Here is a 23,052-nt window from a genome sequence, read left to right on the forward strand (position 1 = left end):
TTGCCAGGATACGGTCAAAACTATCAGCTACAGAGAAAATGATGCAGCCTATGTCAGGTAGGTTGGAAGAGTTGAGTACAAGACAGAGAACACGCTTACAAATAATAAACAAGGAAATTAGAAAGGCAGAAGAATCATATGAGATGCATAAACACAAATCAATCTCATTGACATAAGCTTAGGTTAGCAGGGATTTATAAAAGAAAGCCAAAATTAGAGAAAAAAATACATTTGGTGGGATTTAAGAGAAGCAAATAAGATTAATCACAAGAGACTGTTCAAAATCACAGCTAGTAAGAAAATTATATTTAAAAAAGGTCTGGTTCATTTTTATCAGCGGCTATTTATGATTTGATCAAGTGTTCATCGTGTTGCAAAATATGTTTTAAAATAGCAAAAAATAAAAAATGGATGCGAAGACGGAATAAACTGTTTTATCTTGTTTCCATCAACACCTAACCCAGTGCTTGGTTTACTGACTGGTTTGATGAAGAAATACTTGCTCTAGCTTTAGAAAATGTTCAGCAGCTGAAAAAGATTAGAAAAGCAGTGTATTTTCAGGAAAACAGCAAATAGTGTGGATGTTGCATCGTTTTGCTAAGAAAAAAAAATAAGGGTATGTTTGATTTTCTTTTCTAAACAGATTTATGTTTTTTGTGCAGTGGCACGTTTAGATGCCACATGGCTCTATAACCAGGGTGAAATGGGTTTAGGGGAATCACAAGCACTCTATCAGTTACACCAATCTAATTTTCTATTGTTAATTTGCATCTCCACAAGCTATAAAATAACTAGCAGAGCAATTTTTTTCTTTCTTTCTTCCTTTCTTCCTTTCTTTCTTTCTTTGTTTCTTTCTTTCTTTCTTTCTTTCTTTCTTTCTTTCTTTCTTTCTTTCTTTCTTTCTTTCTTTCTTTCTTTCTTTCTATTTGGCTTCCTTCTTGTGGGCGGAACCACGCCACTACTAATCCAACAACCTACTGATTATTGCTCTGTGATCTCTACGGAGCTGCTATTTCCCACGGCTCGTGAAGGCAGCAGTAGTTGGTCACCGGGCTGCTGGCTGCCAGTCTGCGTCTTTAAAGGCCGCCGCCGCAGCCGCAGCAGCAGCAGCGGCCCCCGCTAGCAGAGGCTCCCTGAACTACCAGCGCTGCTGCATCTCTCTGGAGCCTCCGACATCTGCAGGTGGTTTCAGAAGCAGCAGCTGCTCTGCCTGGATTTAATTCGTTCAATCACTCCGAGAGGCAGCGCCGCTATTGTTTGTTTGTTTGTGTGCATTTGCTTCCACTTCCGGGCGGGTCTGCTCTTCATCGCCGGTGGAAGAAGAAGAAGAAGAAGAAGGAGAGGAGCGGAAGGAGGAGGAGAAGTTCACCCGGCATCGATGCTTCGAGCTGGGAGGATGGAGGAGTTTGTAACGGAGGAGGAGGAGCCGTGGTACGACCAGCGGGACCTGGAGCAAGGTGAGGTCATCTGAGTGGTGATGGGTGGGTCGCAGGGTTGCAAAATGCAGAATGAATGAACCTCCCTGCATCGTCTCCCGGCCCCTTCCTCCGCTAATTATCGGGATCTTGTCAGGGAGGCATCCCGGAATAACCCTGCGTGAATGCTGCCTCTGTTTTCAGCTCCTTCCTCCGTCCTGGCACATCGCTGTACTCACTCTGCTCCCTACTCCAAGCGTGGAAAGCAAACATCTCCTTTTGATTCGACATTATTTTAGAGATCCATCCGCCAGGCTCAATAAGAAATGTATATATTACTAATTTAGAATATGCAGCCACTTTATCATATATTCAGACCATCCTCCAATATCAAGTTACTTGGATACACAAATCAGTTTTATTGTACCTTCCTGTCCAGATACTAGCTCTAATATTGGTTACGATTATTTTTGCAGCACAACAGGAAAACATGACAATGCAGTATAACTGCAGGATATGATGATTCTATCACGACATGGATCAGCGGTGGGCATAAAGGGCTGCAAAGAGGGGCAAACATGCTTTTGGAAATTTGAAGACATCTGAAATATTATTGCCTACCAAATTTTGCATCTAAACAGTCCTGTGCAATAACATCTGGGATATGATGATATATTTTGCAGCTATAGTTGTACTTTAAATTCTCAAGCAAATGTCAAAGTGGAAAACATTTGAAAATAAATCAAAGAGAGGTGAATAATTTTATTAAATTAACTCTAAACATGATCTACAGTACAGACCAAAAGTTTGGACACACCTTTTCAGTGTTGTATAGTAACGAAGTAAAAATACTTCACTACTTTACTTAAGTATATTTTGGAGTACTTCATACTTTCCTGGAGTATGAAAATTTTTGATGACGTTCACTTTTACTTCACTATATTTCCGAACTTAATTGCGTACTTTTACTCCGATACATTTTCAATGTGTGGTTTAGTTACTCGTTACAAAAAAGCGAGAGAGAAACGCAAGTGTTTTGACCCCACCTACTGATTGACTGCAACAAAGTCGGTAGCCTACTTGCCTGGGCTTGTTCATCACCACCAATAGGATACACCTGTTTCGCTTCTCCCATTAAACACAAAGCAAGTCTCGCAATCAGCAGCAGCCACATGGAGGAGGAGACCGAGACCACAACGACTGCTGGTGGCTCCAGGGGAACCACCAGCTGGTGATGAGAGCCCATGGCCTTATTTAAACACAATACACTCTTTCGTGGGTGTTAAAGATTCGTCGTACCGCATGCAGTTTATGTTATTCCTGCCCGAAGATGTGGAAATCCTATCTTACAAAAACTCCCCGTCCAACTTGAAGAAACACATCGAGGTAACTTCTTATGAAATGGTTATAATCCTCCTGTTTCAGTAACTATAGCTTGGTCACTAGGCACTACTGTATTGTGAAATCTTGACCATAAATGAACTTTGTTTGGCATTGTTTCAGTTCCACACCTGGTGTATTTAGCTTAGGCTTAATGTTGACTGTAGCAGGCTACCTAGACTCCTCTGTTCAAGGGGGACAGAAGCCATAGCGATAGCAATTTAGACTAAATTTAGCGAATATAGGAAAGGCATGCAAGTTCAAAACCAGGTTTACAGATGCCAATAAGCTGCATTTCCCTCCCAATTCTTTTTTTCTTTTGCATAATGACCAGTTGTGTGCACCACCTACTGACTGTAGCATTGACTGATTCACTGATTTGTGAAGTAGAGTAATCGTAACAGCTCTTTTTCTTCATGTTGGCCGCATTTTCTGTACTATTTATTTTTCTCATTTTCAGCACTGACCTTACTTGAAGGGAAAACTTAAGGCTTACAAAAACTTTGTATTTTCTGTCCTGGAGGGTATACTAAGAAGCTGGTTCAGTTGTAAAGCAGGTTAAGTTAACCTTGTGCTATAGGTAAAGCACATAATTTTCTTAACTAAATGATGCCTGCAGGTATATCTATTAGCAGGTTTAATTTTGCCTGCACTTGGTTGTGTACATTATTTTAAGTGTATTTGACAAGTTTACCAAAATATAAAAAATGTCATTCAAACTGCATTTGCTTTGTTTTACTTTTTACTTGTACTTTTCATTACATTACTTGAGTACATCCATTTTTACAGTAATTTCCATACTTAAGTACAAGAAGTTTCAGATACTTTAAGACTTTAACTCAAGTAACATTTCAGTCAGTGACTTGGACTTTTACCAAAGTCATATTTTGGAGAGGTACTTATACTTTTACTTGACTCTGAGATTTCAGTACTTTATACAACACTGCACCTTTTAATTCAACGAGTTTCCTTTATCTTCATGACTATTGACATTGTAGATTCACACTAAAGGCATCAAAACTATGAATAACACATGTGGAAATATGCACTAAACAAAAAAGTGTAAAACAACAGAAAATACCCCTTATATTCTAGTTTCTTCAAAGTATCAACCTTTTGCTGCGATTACTGCTTTGCACACACTCTGCATTTTCTTGAGCTTCAAGAGGTAGTCACCTGAAATGGTTTTCACTTCATAGCTGTGCCCTGTCAGGTTAATAAGTGGGATTTCTTGCCTTATAAATAGTCATGAAAATAAAGAAAACCCATTGAATTAGAAGGTGTGTCCAAACTTTTGGTCTGTACTGTATATCAGCTGCTGGTAATGATGGCTGAAAATACGTTGCATAGAGAGATGTTGAGATGGTGTCATAAAGTTAAAGTATTTGTAGACTTTGCAGCTATGAGAGTTGGAGCTCTTACGATTTACATGTGCGTTTCAAAGATATGATATCTGAAATGCAAATGTGAGTCGTGTCTTTAGATCCCAAAGTTAGGAAGAATTTATTAAAAAAAGATATATATATCTGGAGACAAAATCCTAATAAACATGACTGGTGAAGATGAACTATAGGCATCCAAAAGTTAATCTGTTCCTATGCATAGATTCAAAACATCGCAGTAATGATTACCAATCATAAAAACAAAGATGAAATATTATCTCGTTAATTTCAAAATGTTTGTAGATATTCACAATTGAGTGACAAATTAGCTTTTCACAGCTACAATTTAGGCATTTTTATTTTGTTTATTCAGAATAAGACTGGTGAGGAAACTGGCTGCATGGAGTTCAAATGCTATATTTCTGTAGCAGTGATGTCTTTTTTTGTGGAGAATCCCTTCATCTGACGGGTTGTTGCTGTTTGTGCTTTTCTTGTTTTCTTCTGTTCACCCAGTTTTCCCTTTAGGCATTATTCTGGAGTTGCTTGACCTAATCAATCGTAAAATAACTTGTCTGAAACGATCTAAAATGTCTGTTGTGGATCGAGGGAAAAAATGTCGATAAATGCACGTGAATGCAACTGTTTCTTATCGAAATTCATGTGAAGAACCGACTTGCGAATTTGCGCTTTGATGCTCTTGTCCAAGTATAATTGGCTTTGCGACAGAGATCAATCCTTCCCTGATACTTTAATTGGAGCAGAGCTTCCTCAGAGGCCAGATGAGAGCGCCCTTCCTCCTTTCCGTCCTCAACATCACCCCATCTCCTGATCACCTGCTGACCCAGAGAACCAAAGCGGCTTTGCATCTCATCGCCACATTACGCATCGTCGTCGTAGAGGAGGAAATCAGGTGGACTTGACTCTCTGGTGTCGCCATTATTCCGATCTGAGGTCGAAACCGTTAAATGCCTGAGCTGATTAGAGCCCCTCCCTCCAGCCCTCCAGACAAAAACGGGCGCAGAGATTTTGACTCTTCGGGGTCAGAGTGGATGGTATTATTATCTTCCACGCACTCATGGAGTTAGACCCCAGAAACGACGCTGTTATGCAACATCTTCGCCGCCGGCTCTTCTATTTTAAACCCCGCGTGTTGATTACGATTCCACAAACCTCTGAAGTGTGTGCGTGTGTGTGTGTGGGTGTGCGTGGGTGTGTGCGTGGGTGTGTGGGTGTGTGTGTGTGTGTGTGTGTGTGTGTGCAGAGGGCGTTTGCATGGTGATGCCATGCTGGTGCGGCTGCCGCTCCAGGGGGGAACCCGAGTGTGATTCACACATCCCAGCGGAGGAACACGAGCAGAACATATCTGATGTTTGGCCTTGGTTTTTTTTTTTTCTCCTCTCCTTAAGGAGTTGCGTAACCCCCCGCATTCTAGACTGCAGCCTGCCGCTGCTTCCCTCAGCGCAGAAGCAGAGATGAGCACGAAGTGGTTCGATAACTCGAAGATTTCTGCTGCTTTCAGTAACGATGCGGAGATAAGCGGCAGCTCCGAGTTTAGCCGTGATAAACTGTAAGCGTGTTCCTGTCAGTGCTCGTCACTGTGGTGAGAAAACACTCACCGCGTGTTTTCGATCGTTTCCAGTGATTCTCTTTCCTGCCGTCTTTCCACTTTTCCAGTTTTTTTTATTTATTTATTTTTCCTCTCCAGCTTCGGCTACGCACTCCCACCAGGGTCCAGTTTTAATCTTCTAAGCTTGGGGAAAGTGCTGTCTGCAAACCGCTGTGGCACAATCACCATTAAAAATAAATGAAAAATGAATGAAATAAAATGTGTAGTTGAATTGATATGACTACTAAAGTACAACACAGAACAAGACGCTAATGAAATAGCAAAAAATTTAGATTTTTTTTTAATTAACCTTGATAACGGCAGAATTTATCAAAAAATATATGAAAATGGGCATCGAGCATGAATCATCTGTTTGTGTATTAAAGCTGCAGCTAACAGTTATTTTGATAATTATTCTACAGACTATTTTGACGATTAATCACGCATTTAAAATCGGCACATTCTACAAATTATTTATTTAACCACGTATTGTGTACAATATTATAAATACTTTAAAAGATGAAAATAATATATATTGTTTTAATGACAAAAACAAATTATTGTTAAAGTTTGTAGCCTCCAACTAAAAAAAAATTGTTCTAACAACCAACATATACTCATTTCATCCCTTTCTGTTCCCATCAGTACAGTGTAGGGTTAATCTGTTGACTACGTTTTGGATTAAATGATTAATAACTGGATAGCCAAAAGTACTTCATGGGAGAATTATTTTTATCTGAATTTGAACCAGGTGAAACTAAAATTGTCACTAGAGTTCTGGCTAGAACATGTACAGTTTTTTTAAAAAATCTTAAACACAAAATGTATATATTTTTTGTACAGAGGGCTAAATTACTTCTCTGAATATTATATTCTTTCAGCAAAACAATTTTTTTGTATGCATGCACCAGTTCACAATTAATCAATTACTAAATTAGTCGATGACCAGATGATCACCAATAATCGATTAATCACGATGAATCCGATTAATCACTTCAGCCCTATTGTCTATGCGTGTTTTTCGTCGAACAAACCCATAACCGTGTTCTTCTGTTTCACTGACTTTTCTTGCTTTCAGCAGCCGCTCTGTAAAAGCTGCAGTTCTTCTACAAGCTCCCACAGACTGTTTGTGTTTGTTCGTTTATGTCCGTCTTTCTGCCTCGGCTCTCGTTCAGACCTGCATTTGGCTGCGGAGCTCGGCAAGACTCTCCTCGAACGCAACAAGGAGTTGGAGGACTCTCTCCAGCAGATGTACATCAACAACGAGGAGCAAGTGCAGGAGATAGAGGTACGGCAGTGAAACGTCTCTCCAAGCATCCGTTTTGTTTTGTTTGTTCCAATATTCCTTACGTCCATGTTTACTTTTACATGTTTCAAGTCGGTGAGAGAAAATGTTTCTCATGGCGTTTTACATAACTAAAGATTTTTATTATTATTTCAAACCGTACCTTTTTTTTTTTTTTTTTTACTCATTTACAACAGGTTCTTGTTTTTATTCTAACTGAACCGACTTACTTTAATCATTTAGTCAGTTCTAGTTGCGGTTCTGGGGTTTGTTGCCTTTCAGCAAGAAGGTCCTAGGGTTTGAACCCTGCTGACAAATTTTTGTGATTGCTTTGAGCAAAAAGGTCAAATAGCTCTTTGTATTTTGTCGTGTCATGCATGCACGATGAGACTGGGGTGAATCGATGTCGTCTCTGGACGGACGCTTTATGTAAATCGCTGCCCGCCACCTCTTTACGCTGTCGTTCACTTCGCAGTACCTGTCCAAGCAGCTGGAAATGCTGAGGGAGATGAACGAGCAGCACGCCAAGGTGTACGAGCAGCTGGACGTGACGGCCCGAGAGCTGGAGATCACCAACGAGAAGCTGGTGCTGGAGAGCAAGGCCTCGCAGCAGAAGATAGACAGGTGACTTCTGACCCCCTACAGCCCACAGTGAGACGGTCACAGGAGACACCTATTGGTGTACGCTGAATTTTAACAGCTATTTTCCGAAGGGAATGCAGAAATGTTCTATAGTCTGTTGAAGAAAAACGGGGAACTTAAGCAGCAGCAATGATTTCCCTCATGCTCATAAACCCGTTAAAGCGATTTCAGAGACGTTAACCTACACAGGGCTGGTATTTCAGGTATCAGGGAAGTTGTTTTTTTTTTTTTTGTTGCTGTTCCTCTTGCGTAACCGCTTGTAACATGTTCAGAAATTTCCCTAATCGGAGATTAGTCATTTACAAATCATGTTCCTGGGGCTAACGGCTAATTATAACCCCCTCCTCAATAGCCGCCTCTGTTCTTTCCAAGCAGATTAATCCGAGTTGTGTTTGCGCACTCAGGTTGACGGGCACCATGGAGACCCTGCAGAGTCAGGTGGACGGTCTCACGACTCGGGTGGAGGAGCTGCGGACCCTGGAGGAGCTGAGGGTGCACAGAGAGAAGAAGGAGCGGCGCAAGACGGTCCACTCGTTCCCCTGCCTCAAGGAGCTCTGCACTGCTCCCAGGTTGCCGGCTACGGCACACGCCGCCGTTTCTCTTTGCCTTATTTCTATCCCAACAGGTCACTAGAAACGTCGTCTTAAGGAAACGTACAAGACAAACTTTAAGTCATATCCGTTTACTGGAACCTTGTTCAAATCAATCCTTTTCCTTCCAATATGATGCAGTTGCATGCTGATCAAATTGTAGCATCCAAGTCAGATGATCGTTCAGTTGGTAAAAACTGTTCCATCTTTTAGGAAGCCCATCTGATCGCAACGAGGTATTGACTTTTCTTGTATTTTTAACAAGCATGAGAGAAAGGAACCACTAAGCTTGAACATATAGCAGAGCCAGGCTGGGTGAAGAAGAAACGACTAAACACTCCAGCTCTGAGCCAGGAGTACTTTCTATGGGAACAAAAATAGATCATTTTCTTTGAGTGTTTCAAACTATATTCTCTCTATTATAAACTAGTCAGAATAAATTAATAATAATAAATTAAATTAATAAAACAATTTAGGAACCATGTAAACCAAAAAAGCTACATTAACATGTAAACCCACAGATCCTGAAGAACATACACTGTGTTCCAAATTATTATGCAAGTGATATTTTCTCGGATTTTCTTAAATGGTCAGTGCAAATGATGGTCAGTATAATTTTCAAGTCATGAACTATTACAGTATAAATCAAATTTTACTGAACAAAGCTCCCCATGAGAACAGTATTTTTTTCAAAACTAAAATACTCAAAATGCACTGCTCCAAATTATTATGCACAGCAGATTTTCTAAACATTTTATGGATTATAAAGAACTGCAAATGGTCATTCTTTGAATGTGCAGCATTAAGTGGTCACATGTACTAAAATCAAAAGCTATTTCAATCTAAAACATCTTAACAGACCAAGTTACATGTAAACATAGAACCTTCTTTGATATCACCTGCACAATTCTTGCATCCATTGAACTTGTGAGTTTGTGGAAAGTTTCTGCTTGAATTTCTTTGCAGGATGTCAGAAAACCTTCCCAGAGCTGCTGGTTTGATATGAACTGCAAAACCCATCTTTGTTCTGAATCAGCCACAAATCTCTTCACAGTACGATGATAACGCTTCAGTTTCCAATAAATATCTAATGTTTTCATAACTTGTCATACGGCACTACACTATCTGATGATTTTCGTCAGCAGAAAGATCCTTTCTCTTTCCCATATTGCTTGAAACCTGTGGCCTGCTTAATAATGTGGAACATCCTTCTTAAGTAGATTTCCTTTAATTGAGCTCACAAGACAAACTAATCAACCAGCTCTCTGAAATTAATTATAGTGATTCAAAAAGCCCTGACACACAATACCATCTATAAATTTAATAGCACAACAAAAAATTAATCTTTATGACACTTTAATCCAATTTGCATAATAACATGGAACACGGTGTAGTCAGATGCAGAACCAGATTGTGGATGTACATCATGAAGGGACTTTGGATACAAAAAGAGTTCTTATTAATAGGCTTTGCATGGAGTGTGCTTATTACAACGAAGCACACTCCATGCTTTTGTTTCTAAGCCAGTGTTGTGGCCCTTTCTTTAGATACGAGGACGGGTTCCTCTTGGCCAACCCTGGCAGCGTCGACCTGGTGGAGAAGGAGCCTCTTGACAAGGAAAACGATCGCCTCAGAGACATCGTGTCCTCCCTGCACTCGGCCATGGCCTCGGAGCGGTCGAAGCGGGAGGGCGTGGAGAGGGAGTGCGCCATGGTGCTGCAGGAGTTCGAGCAGCTGGAGCATCGCCTGCTGGGCGCTGAGGGCTGCAAGCTGCGGGTCCAGGAGCTCGAGGCGGAGCTGCTGGAGATGCAGCAGCTCCGGAAGTCCAGGGTGTGTCTCATCGGAGACATGGAGGACGGCTTGGAGACGCTGCTCGGCAACGGCCCCGAGACGGACACCCCGGAGGAGGAAGGTGGACAGGAGGAGGGGGGTGAAGCCGAGGGAGGAGCCGGGCAGCAGGGCGGAGGCCCGGTGCGGAAGAGCTGCAGTGACACGGCCCTGAACACCATCTCGGCCGCGTCCGGCCGGCGCCAGGGCGGGTACCCACTTCAGGGCAACGGCGCCCGCAAACGGGGGATGTCCATCCTGCGGGAGGTGGACGAGCAGTACCACGCCCTGCTGGAGAAGTACGAGGAGCTGCTGGGGAAGTGCAGGCGCCACGAGGAGACCCTGTGCCACGCCGGGGTGCAGACCTCACGGCCCGTCTCCAGAGACCCCTCCATGAAGGAGTACAGCATGAGCTCAGCGGAGCCTTCCACGTCCGGGGCCGGCGCCGTCGGCCCCCCAACGCCTCCGCAGACCCCGTCCACGCCGGAGGCGCTGGAGGGGATCAGCAGGCAGGTGGAGCAGGTGGACAAGCGGCTGAGTCAGAACACGCCAGAGTACAAAGCGCTGTTCAAAGAGATCTTCTCCCGGCTGCAGAAGACCAAGAGGGACATGAACTCCCCGAAGAGCCGAAAGACTCACAAATAAAACTGAACCCCCCCTTCCACCCCGCGGTGAAGAACCTAAATGCACTGAGAAAAGCTCAAGCTAATTTACAAAGCATTACCTCACAGTTCAGCTGCTGAAGTATAGGAAACACTACTTATTCATGTAAAACTGCCAAATGTTATTTTGCTGTGCAGGATGTCTTATACAGGCCAGAGATCAGAAAGTAAAGATGGTTTTGTTTAGTTTTTTGTAATCCAGATGTCAGAGTGACTGACTATTTATTTCAGTAAGAAGCCAAATTAACCTAAAGCAGAAAGCGCGAGGGGCTTTGGACATTTCCAGCATGTACTTGTTTATAACTTCACTAAATGCTTAAAAAAATGACTAAATAAAATTACAAGCTTTAAAACTGAAGCAAATCTTAATGTTATATATTTAATTTTGTTTTCCTGGATATGATAAATTCAGAGAATCAGCATTTAAATTATATCTGAAGTTTACTTGCACGTGCTGCAGGATTAAAATTTTTCATACAGCCTCTTTAATATCCCCTCAAAAGGTAAATTTAATTGTGTTTTTGTAGCCATCAACAAGCTTCAGACAAAAGCTTTGGGTGGATATTTAGCCACTCTTCTTGGGCAAGTTGGTTGTTTTCATCTACATTGTGTACATTCATGGCACAGACTTTGTTCTTAAGCAGTTTTGAACAGGTCAATAGAGGTCAGGGCTTTGGGAGGGGCAGTCTAAGCCAGCATTCAATTCAGTTTAGTTTACAATCCATCAAACCACAGCAATGCTATCTTGACGGATTTTGCAAAAACAATGAGGTTAATAGATTCAGCAGTTAAGATTTCAGTGATTCGATTATTTTAAAACGGGTTTAGAAAAGATGTACAGAAAAAATAAAACTGGTGTGCCAGTTTTTTTTTCCATGTTTCATATTTTATAGACATTTCTATAATCACTAAAACAAAGACATTTAATAGAACATAAGTCTCAGCATCATGCCATGACTGATCAGATCTACAGTAAAACATGAATTAAGACCAGAGTACTGGAAGAAAATCTAAAATCATTTAAATGCAACTTCTGCAGTTTGAACACAAACAAGAGACACACACACACGCGCCCAGTCTGAACACTTTAATTTGAACACCAGAGATCCGTAAACTGTAGGCAATACAGACAGCACACAATAAGTTTAACCCACCTCACTGAGAACAACCATCAGTCCCACGAGCTAAACGAGGCCAAACTGGCGTTCATTTACATATGGAGTGTATAAAACGAGATAACACTTAGCATGGCCAGCTGTGCGTGCAACCATTAACGTGCTTAAAGGCTGAGGTTTGGATACCGATTGAGACAATGAGTCTGGAGGCACAGTCAGCAGAAATAATCTCCAAGTCGTAAAGTGAACGGTTTAACGCGTCCTGTATTCGATTCAGCATAGAAGACAGCGATCGGGACTGTTAGAGTTCAGTTTTAGATTTTTAGACCACTACGAAGAAAAATGAAGAAATGAATGTTCTCCAACAAAACATGTAATGGAGTAATTAAACCTGAAGTAAAAACAAACTCTTAGCTCTGATTCCATGTGTTAAAACAGGCTCACAAACTCAGAAGGCAAATGGCTCAACTATTTTTCTAGATCTTCATAACTGCTATTAAGGCCACGTAGATGCTAATAGAAAAAATAATTATTAAAAACCCTGATCAGATGAGAACGAGCCGCAGCTAAAGCTAAATGGGGCTTGTTGGGTGGTTAGAGGTAACCGTTTCCCATGTTCTCTGAGTAGATTATATCAAGATCCAAACTATTTATTAGCCCAACTAGTTTTAACGAGACCCAAGTACGTATAATCTGCTCAGAGGCTTTAGCTGGGCTCTGTCCAAGAGTTACGTCCAGCAGTGATTGCTAAATGAGCGCTAGCAGACTTTCTGCACGCTGCTGCCCGAGGCAGACCATGATGATTACACAGAACAATGAAAAATGTTAGGAAAAGAAAGAATCAATGGTACAGGGGGAGAGGAAATCCTACACTGATGTTTTTTTTTTCCACTGTTTTCTCTTGTATAACAAACTATCTTGAAAATCTGGATTGTGCACAGTTTGCTTTCTCCATTTATGAGGATTTAATACTTTATCAGAAAAGGGTGGGTGTAAACGAATTAATTGTTACAATTGAGGGAATGATGATAAATGACGTGATTAAAAGCTAGAAACAAAAGGTGCGAGAGCAGAAGGGAGGGCTGTGATGATGGACGGAGAGAGCAGAAGCCTAAGACGATAATGCGGAGAGAAATCCTGGAATGACAGCAAGACGAGGAAAGGCTGGAAAAACGCCGAGTGGGGAGGAAAGTGAACGAGACGCGGCGGAGAAAAATCAGTCTTTCCAGTCCTTCTTGATAGCGAGGCTCCACTCCCAGGAGAGATGGTCGTACTTGTCGTCGTCTGTGAACTTGGACTTGATGTTGTAAGTGCCGCGGGCCAGCATCCCTTTGGGGGCTTCCTCCAGGGTGGTGAGGAACTCGTATTCCTCGTCCGGTCTCGGACCGTAGCTTCCCACCATGTAGTCCGACTTATCAACTGCACACGAGACAAGGAGGGAAAGGAGACAGTGGCATGAGCAGAATCTAGAAAAGGAGCATCCTTCTGACCACTTTTCTACTCCAGATAAGATACTGACTGCTCAGAAACAGTCCAAACAACCCCACCTTCCAATATAAGTTGCTCTACACAGATGCATCTGAACAAGTAAGTCATAAAAATTATTTTCAGTAATTGAATCCAGTAGTAGTAGATCCATCATTAAAAGTGCAGAAGGGACTGGTTCATAAAACAAATGGTAAAACTACATGTTTTATTTTAAAACTCAATGAAACAGGAAGCATGATGCATAAGGGATTCTGATATTTCTTCACCTACACTAGACCTCTGGTGTCTTTAACTTCGAATTGCAACCAACTTATAATAATAATAAAAACATCTTTACCTTTGACTCCTTTCCTGAATGTTTGCTGATTGTATCTGAGGCCTGAAACGATCTCTTTGTTCACCTGCAAAAAGCAACATGCATTATGCCATCAGCTTCAAGAATCATTAAAAGGAAAAAAAAAAAAAAATATCAGCATAAATTTCAAAACAACATCCAGCTGTTCTAGGCTGATGGAAACACACAGAATGACAGCAACCATTACCTTGAAGTTGATCTTTATTCTGTACTCAACTCCCTCCTTCAGTGTAAATGGGTGCTTCTTGAAGCTCTCCAGGTCTCCTGGAATGTAGAAAATAAAAGTAAAATGAATGCAATATATATATAAAACTTTTCTAAATTGTTTGCTTCATAATCTAAAACATTCTTCGTTTTCGTGAGGTGGTGAGTGCACTGTCCACCAGGGGGCGCAGTGAATAAAAACAGGTAGCAGTTTTCCTTCCTTGTTATAACCCATTTTGACCACTGAGAGGGGACAAAGTGCGCCACCAGGAAGTGGCTAATTAACCCACTTCCATAAGAATCTCCTCATTGCTAATTAGCAGACTAATGACGCAGCGTCTAAATTTGCGCAGAGACAAGGGACTACTTACTGTCTGCAGTGATTGGACTTCCTTTAGTATGAGGGCAGAGGAAATGCTCCTCCTCCTGCCCTTTGACCTCTAAAACCTACAGCTGAACAGTACTTACCCTGCAGGTCAAGGACCAAGGGAGCGGGTGCATTTTCACACATCAGCGTCATCCGTGTCACCTGGACATTTGGTGCAGTGGGATCTAGTGAAGAGAAAAGCTCAATAAATGATGGGTATTGTGCGTTTTCTTTCTCTAAAAGCAAACATTAGGCAACATCTTCCTTCAGCTGATTATTTGGACATCATATTGTTGTTCTTCAGACACATCCTGAGGACTGTTTCCTTTTTCAGCCACAAAAATAATAAATAAATTCCACATGCCAAAGAAGTTTGTTTTCTTTGGGGGGGGAAGGGAATCTTACAGACTAGGACATAATTGTGAAACAATAAATACAAATTAAAATCAGAAACTGTGGTGTGCATTTATATTCCCTCTAAATCAATAATTATTAGAACCACTTTGTGGTGTAATTACAGCTCCAAGTTACTTCTGGTTTCTCACAGAGTGACATTTTTGCCTGTTCTTTGCTGCAAAGTAGCTCAACCAGATGAGCATGAAAGTGTCCGAACATTTTTTAAATTCTTCACTCAAATTCTAAAATGGATTTCCGCCTGGACTTTGACGGGTTACTCTCGTTCACAATAAAAAGGGATTAAAAAGCCAAACGATCTTTATTAGACAAGCTCTCATGTGCAGGTCAATCTCATATAACCTAAAAGAGCACTGCTGTTTTACCGTGAAGAGTTCAAACGGTGCACACTTTTCCAAAACACTATAAAAGTGTGGCATATTCAAAAACTGCTTCTAGTGATGGCGTGCGGAGATAAATGGAAACTTCTGACACGTGACATCAGTTTAATCTCATATAATCATCTTTGTTTATATGAGGAGGCTCTACAACACATGGTGGTATTAACCCATCATTAAACTCAAAGCAAAAGAAGATGGAGGCGATGGTTGCCTTGGCAAACTCTCTGCAACACTCGGATGTTTGTATGATGAAGTAGATGGTAGTCATTGCTCTCTGTGAGGCGGGATAAGTATTCATATGTGAGAATATTGATCTCAGTTGCTTTGTTTTCATAACAAACAGCTGACATTCGATGATGGAGACTACTGACGGGCCAAACGGACGGATAAACGAGTCGGGTCCGGCACGAACCTGCGACCACGGCAGCTTTGCCCAGCAGCGCCTCCTTGTACTTCCGCAGGCTCTCGTCATCCTTGTCCAGCTCTTGGATCTCCTGTAAGCTCTTCTGTGCAGGAGGTTTGTAGTTTATGTCCGATTCTTTCTCCTCATTGGCCACGGCGATCTCTTTCAGCTGCTCCGGAGTGAGGTCCTGCTCTGCCATGGTGCGCTAGACTGTGGCGACAGAGAAGGAGGGAACGATAAAAAATTGAGGAAAAGGAGGGGCTGTTTTTTTTTTTTTTTAATGAAAACTACAGGTGACGCAAAGCAGCAAAGAGTCATGGCTGCTCGGTGAACTTTGACCTGAGAACACAAGCTCTTATATAAACAAAGGTATGTTTACACAATGAAGCTCAACATAATTTAAAACACTTCTAAGCAGAGTTAGGACAATTAGTCATAGTTTGGTTGGTTTAAATGGCATAACTTAGACTGGCAACAATAACTTGAAGAATTAATAAAGTTGCATCAAAACGAAGAAACCTCGTCATTCTCAATCCATAAAGGCATCAACTAACAAGCAGAAGGTACTTTAATGAACTTTTACAGTTTGATCAAATCAAATAAAGGTTATGATATGCGTTTGATACATTAATGACCTCGAAGTTCCGTTTTTTTTTATTGAAACCCATTAGCCCTACAAAAGAACTGGCAGCAGCACATGCATTTTCTCTTGTGTTCAAAATACAGGTATTTCAAAGAAAGGCGGAAATCGGTATTGACCTGAAAACTTGATCGGTACATATCTTGTTGCAGAGCCTTGGTAATGTTAGAGTATAATTATTGAGAACGGCTGGTGTACACGTGCAAAACTTAATGAGAGCCAAGCAACACCTGCAAACAACAGTTGGATTACACTGCAACCATAACTTGGTTCTTCACTTGTTCTGGTTTAAGCCGTGAAGATAAAGACACACAAATCAGCTTAATGTTTTTAAGGTGAGGGGAGAGGGGAAGAAAAAAAAAATCACAGTAGAAAGCATTTCCTTAATTTAAAGTGACACTCAATATAACTTTAAGATGAAGTCTAGAGCAGATTTATCTGCTGGTTCCTTTCAGCCAACAAGAAAACAACCTGAAGCGTCTCAGTGACGTTTTTCAAGAATTCAATGTTGAAAAGGCCTTATTTGAAAAAATAAAACAAAGGGGGCAAGAGTTAATCAAGAGCGACAAAGGTCTGCGACTCCATTAATAACATAAAATGGGTGAGAAGAAGATTGGTGCTGAATGTTGGTAAAATCTGAGCTCACGGCTGGAAGCAGAACTGTTCTGAAGAGAAAGAGGAAGGTGTCAGGACAAACAGTTTAATCGTGTTACAAATTACTCTTCCCCTATACTAATCATTTCGCCCTGTAATTTATGACTCGCTAATCCGTTAGACATCCCAGGTGCTGTTTATCAAACACAGACAGTCAAACAGACCTAAATTCTCAGAAGACACAATCCTGACTGATGCCAGCTGATGAGGCTCGCTGCACCTGTCCAGAGGAGGCGGACGCTTAAGAGTCTAAAGCGAATACACTGCTGCTCATCTGCGTCCAAACCTCCACACATCTGGCGAGTAGGAGCTCTAACGCAGCTCGGTTTTCCCAACTGAGGGCCTCGGCGCACCCAAAAAAAAAAATCCCAAAATTCCTTTGAAAGCGAGTGCATGTTTGGGCTGGTCAGCGGTGCGAGAGCGTTTGGAGGGAAACCAGGAGCAGATAAGGCAGCTGTGCCGTAATTTTCATTCTTCAAGAGCTGGAGGAGCAGGTTGTTGGCTTTTTTTTTTTCTCTCTTTCTCTTCTCTTTTCTCGCTTCCTCTGCTTGACTCGTCTTGCAGCAACGCAGTGCAGCAGCATACCAAGCTGTCCCACAGCAGGAAGTGCTCAGTCAACTCAGCGACACACAACGCTCTACTGGAAACTACTGAAGAGGTCGCGCTGTTTGGTTAGAACTTCCCCATCTTAACTGGGATGTTTGTGTGACCACTGATCCCAAATTGTGCACTTATTTTAAGACGGTCATGTTCTTTTTTTGTTGTTAAAATTAACGCAGACAGATGAGGTAAAATAAGGAGCGGGAGCAAATATAAATCTACTTAAACTACATTTTTAAAAGTCCTTTTAATGAGATGCAGCAGAAGGTGCTCTGCAGCTGCACACAGCTTCTTGGAAGACTTTCATTGAATGGGCAATTTGACACGAGGATGGAAACTAAAAGAGCACCGGCCTCCACTCTTTTTAAAATTATAGTGACTAAAAACTACAAATTCTAAAGTTAAAATGAGCGTCTCTGTAAAGCAGCAGACTGCCGGCTAGCATGGCTGATTAGGCAGCTGTTACCAGGTGGTAAATATAAAAGTTAAAATAAGCTGTAGTATCATGTATGACTGGAAATTACAAAAATAAAACTGACTTTAGCTAGTGGTTATATTTGAATTAATTTTTTTTAAATTAAAATACCCATAAATAACAGGGTTTTTTTTTAAACATGAATCAGCCTGATGAACATTGTATTGATTTATGCAGTGTGTTGAGCCAATTATTTCTAAAGTGTTATGCAGTGATGGCAATATATCACATTATTTAGAAATGCCTTCTTAATCAAATGTGGCATTGCGGGTTTAGTCATTTAAAATGGCCCACATGCTCCATATAACAGTCAAACAATGCTGACATCATCACCTTTACAATGAGATTTTTTATCTCTCTCTCTCTCTCCAGTCTCCAACAATGCAAGTTATGCAAGTTAAAGTTGCCAGAAAGAGGCCCTGTCATTGTTGGGCCTGCTGGGAATAAGCCCTTGCGGTCATGGGACTGAACGTTCTGCTGAACTTGGATCTCTCTCCCGCCACCTGAACAGCTCCGCAGGCTGGATAAATTGTTTGCCTGAGCGGACTGAGCAAGCAGCAGAAAGTTACAAACACTCCAGACTTGGCAGCGGCTCAGGCGGGAGATTAGGCCCGTTCCTTAGGAACGCTGCGGAGGCTCTTGAAACATTGAGTTATGGCTGAGGAGGCGTTTTTGTTTTTCTTTTTTTCTGCAAAGTATAATTCTGCTGATTAAGGGAGAATTGTTAGCAAGTGGGCAGATCAGGGGTCAGCTGTCCTTTTGTGGACAAACTGCTTCGACCGTCACTTGAGACACAGTCTCCCCCCTGCATGGCTGTAGCGTCCATGTTGCTGATGCGAGGTGTACATCGATACCCCAACTAATCAAGCACTGCCATTTGAGAAAGTTCAGTTTTCACAGGGCTGAGCAACGATCATAAACATGTTATTCTTCTTTAATAAAATCATCAAATTGCCTCTGTGTTTTATGACCTGCTACTTTTTTAATGCTGCTTCTGATTTATTGTGAGTATACAACATCTAATTTTATCTCTGACAACCATGTCTTCTTTATTCACCGCCATTTCCACAATTTTTGAAGTAAAGTTTAAACACAAAACCCGGTCAGGCAAGATCTCAGAGCTCCATCCACAAACATTTCTGGCAGGGGTGGGTGTTTATGTTTACGCTTTCCATTAAAGGTCAGAGACAAACCAGTCAAGAAGCAACAACAAAAATACGCGAATGAACCTGAAATAGTAACTGTGGTAAGAGTTGAGATTCACCGCTCAAGCACTTCCTTCCCGATACAGATTTCTGTGATTTCTTGGAAGTCTGGCCTGTTGGTTCAGTTGTTCCACGTGACAGAAAATACCATCGACTGCAGGTTCTTTGAGGGAGGTGCTTGTTTTAAATCAAACATAAGACTAAATTACAAGGTTATTGCAATTTATGCACCCAGGCAATCATATCTTGATTAGAAATATATTCTTCTGTTACATTTATTTCAATCACTGGAGCAAACCTCGTGCTGTTGGGTGGTGTGTTTATAGACCGAAAATGGCTCTAAGTTTTTGTTTCGATACATTTACATGTGTGATCTTTTACCAAATGACTGGTGCATCTCCATTTCAGTTTTGGATCCTTGATGTTTAGACAATGTTATTGAGAAAGAAAAAAGAACAACTTTAAAGCGAGCTATGGCACGTTCTGCTTTACAAGTTTTCAATGTTAAACTTTACGTTCAACATAAATGCTCAATTTGCCCCATATCAGTGAGAATAATTAAAACCATTGTGATCTTAACACGGCCGTTAACTTAGTGGTTTTGGTCTTTCTGAGCCGCTGTAGCACAGACAGCTGCAGGAGATTCTTGCTGCGTCACAATCTACAACAACTCTTCAAAGAAGCTTTGATAATATGAGTTGCAACATTTCATTTCTCCCTTAGGAATAATAAAGGATTTTTGAATCCCTAACCCAACTTTTTGTTTTTAGAGCAGCATATGTGTTTGAGGGGATCTATTGTTATGCTTTAACAGATGTATTGCCACACTGTTTTACCATGATCACAGTTAATAAGAAAAATATATCATGATGCAACTTTAAGCCCAAACCGCATTCCCTCAGCAACATAAAAGCAGACCTAATGTGAATTTTGTCCAAGATGACTGAATATATACTCAGCAGGCAGGAAGGGACTTAACAGGAAAAAGAAAAGTTTGAAATCAGACATTTTGGTCCTCCAGTTCATAATTTACACAACAGAATGCTCCAACAAGGAACAAAGCTCATATTCACCTTAGTGACAACCCAAGAACACGAGTACTGTTGCACTAATGGTGACTGGGGAACTTGTATGCTGTGACATTTAGCGGAGCTATGCAGCTGCTTTGAACCTTTCAGGTCTCTTGGCGCTGAAGTCTCTTCATGCAACACCAAATGTAACCAAGACCTTTGCACCCGTCCTTTCTAACCAGCGCAGATATGCTTCCTCATTACGCTTCTGCAGTGTTGCTTTTGCAAGGAGACTGCCATGGCTGCAATCGTGTTTAGGCAAAGCCAAAATTCGACGTTTGATGAGGTGATGATAAAGTCGAGGGGTGCACATTTTAAGAGAGCCTTGCATGCCAGCCAGCGCAGCAGCGACCATTTTCTGCTGTCAAGAAGTGACTGCAAACTTCCTTTTTCATATGAGGAGGAGCGCAATGATTCACATCCTTTGGTGTGCTAAACCGCAGCAGCGCAGAGATGAAGCTTCTTCTTCGTACTTCTAATAGACGCTTAAAACCAACAAAAACCGTTTCAAATGCAAAAAGAAAAAAAAACAAAAAACACTGACACAGATGCTTACACCAGTAGACTAAATTATGTTGGATCCCAGTAAATTGAGGATACAGAGCAGAAATTGCCCAAAGCTTTGAGGAAGTGTTGCCGCGAGAGCTTAGGGCTGATGCAATGCAGAAGAGCTCAACGCCAACAGACCGTGGGGGTGAAGAAAGAGGCGACTGGGTATTTTTGGACAACTACAAGAAGGTCTGAAGTGGCTTGATAATCGCTTTACATCTGCAGGAAAGAATTAGATTAATTTCAGGTAATAAAACTCCACATAAATAGCAGCCTGTGGGAACCGAAGATGCAAATCAAATCTATTCCGGGAAGGTCCAAAACAAAGAGGAATAAATAGTTACTGAATAGCGCCTGCAACTACAGGAAACAGGGAGAGGATGGGGGGTGGAAGGGAGCTCAGGTGCAAACTATGAGACATGCAACATTTAAATAATGTAAAAATGAAATATGTAAAGAATACTGAGGCTTATTTCAACTTAATATTGTTGCATGATACCCCACAACTGGTGGGGTGGGGTGGGAGTGGGGGGGGGGGGGGGGGGGGGGGGGGGGGGTTGTTTCATATTTCGACTGTTTACCGAAGCTGCAGAAGAAAACTATTTTCTAGCCATCAAGCTGGCCTAACGCGAGGACAGACGCTTCATTGTATGCAGAGAGGCCGTCATACCTGTATGCCTTCCCCTGCGAGGCTGAACAGAAACAGGTCACTGACATGATTGTTTAGAGAGGCAACTAAAGAGGGCTGCTCTGGCACGAGAGGATGAGGGAGGAAATGTTTCCTACAACATAAGGATTTTTTTTAAGGCTAGAGAAGAAAACAAATTGAGAAAGACCCATTTTCCTCAACTGGAAGGTCAAAACCCTGAAAACAACTCCTTATCTACTTCCATTAATCAAAATTCACCATTCTCACTCTGTAAATACATGAACCAACGGGATATATCTATTCAAATTCCAGAGCTTATTAAAAATCTGATAATGGTTTGGCTAGCAATGTAAGGTTATATTTATTCATCAACATTATCTACTTTTTTAACTTCATGTGTTGTAGAAAAAGAAATCAGAATTGGATTTTGAAGATTTTGATATTGGTCTTGAAAAGTCAGATCAGTCCGTCAACGTTTTAAACTTCTCAAATTTGGTTCTGACCCCAGCATTCCTTACAATGAGCTGCTAGGAAGTTTAAACCCTTCTGTTATAAACACAAAGCTTTTGTTCACTGTTTAAAATCAACCTTCTTCGGTCTATCAGCATACACCAGAGAGGAAAGGAGCCGCTCAGTAAGACATCCGGCAATGCAAGCTTGCAGATTTTCTAGCTGAGCGGAAGTAAAAATTAAAAAGTTTATGGACAACCAAAAATATAAACAGAAATGAAGCTTACATAAAAGCTGAAAAGAACCCAAGACCGTTATTTCTTCAACAGGAAGGAAAAGGGAGGATTCACGGTTTAAGTGATCTCTTGTACAAATCTCTCGGCAGACATTCAGTGAAACACAAAGTCTCAAAATCAGAAACAAAAAGTCGATTGAAACCGATTTGATCAGAGCAAATTGCCCTTGGGCACTTCACTGGGGAGGCTTTCAAAATAAAAAAACAAAAAACAAAAATGGAGGCAGGTTTAAGGTGTGAGCTGAATCAAATTTAAACAAGGCTGATTACCAGGAAGTGAGTTCAAATGTTCTTCATAAAGCCAGATGCATGTCAAGGGCGTCACACATGCATTTCTTTCTTAAAGTAAACCAATTTGGTCACTTTATTTACACTTTTGACCTTGCATTGGTTAATGCATACGCTATATTATAAGTTTATTGTATTCAGAGGGCACACTTACCTAACCGCCTACACCCGGAAATTCACAACTGGCAACCGTCTACGTTCCTCGTTCAGGGCGAATAACTTAATGACTCACTGATAAACTTCATAACAACAGTTTGAAACACCGATACTAACGCAAAGTCAATTTAATTTGAGACGGAAAACTGCAATTCTTTCGACGGAAACTTGCGTTTTGGCAAATAACTAGTTCCGTTCAAAAATATTAAAATAACAAAATTATAATTCTGTCCCGAAGCAAAAATAATTACAGATTTCGCAATAGCAGCTAAGTTAAGTCGCATTAAATTAAGTCAATAAAAGTGTCCTCGTGTCTTGTCTTACCGTTTCACTTGTGGTTGGCTGGGCCAGTCTCCTGTGAATGAGAGTGAAGCTCCGCGGCGGAGGAAAATCTGAACAAGAGACCGCTCACTGCCATTTCCGCATACTCTCCTTCAAAATAAAAGCATGCAAACAAAACTACGAGAAGAAAATCTCCCACTGTAAATGTTTACCTACATACTATA

The 23,052-nt window shown here is 41.3% G+C and overlaps 2 protein-coding genes across 2 annotated transcripts; one reads left to right on the forward strand and one right to left on the reverse strand.

The window, feature by feature from the left end:
• Positions 1-1,006: 1,006 nt before the first annotated feature.
• cdr2l (cerebellar degeneration-related protein 2-like) lies at positions 1,007-11,654 on the forward strand. The gene is made up of 5 exons (XM_032587689.1): positions 1,007-1,457; positions 6,959-7,071; positions 7,544-7,692; positions 8,115-8,279; positions 9,848-11,654. Exons 1-5 carry the CDS (start codon positions 1,379-1,381, stop codon positions 10,770-10,772), a joined length of 1,431 nt encoding a protein of 476 aa, XP_032443580.1. The 5' UTR covers positions 1,007-1,378; the 3' UTR covers positions 10,773-11,654.
• A 207-nt stretch (positions 11,655-11,861) lies between these two features.
• On the reverse strand, positions 11,862-22,980 carry arhgdia (Rho GDP dissociation inhibitor (GDI) alpha). The gene is made up of 6 exons (XM_032587693.1): positions 22,871-22,980; positions 15,525-15,725; positions 14,420-14,503; positions 13,935-14,011; positions 13,730-13,793; positions 11,862-13,323 (listed from the first exon to the last, which is right to left on the reverse strand). The coding sequence occupies exons 2-6, from the start codon at positions 15,712-15,714 to the stop codon at positions 13,121-13,123; spliced, it is 618 nt and encodes a 205-aa protein (XP_032443584.1). The 5' UTR covers positions 15,715-15,725; positions 22,871-22,980; the 3' UTR covers positions 11,862-13,120.
• Positions 22,981-23,052: the final 72 nt, after the last annotated feature.

Source organism: Xiphophorus hellerii, chromosome 16 (assembly GCF_003331165.1).
Source record: "Xiphophorus hellerii strain 12219 chromosome 16, Xiphophorus_hellerii-4.1, whole genome shotgun sequence".
In the NCBI taxonomy this organism is placed as follows: Eukaryota; Metazoa; Chordata; class Actinopteri; order Cyprinodontiformes; family Poeciliidae; genus Xiphophorus; species Xiphophorus hellerii.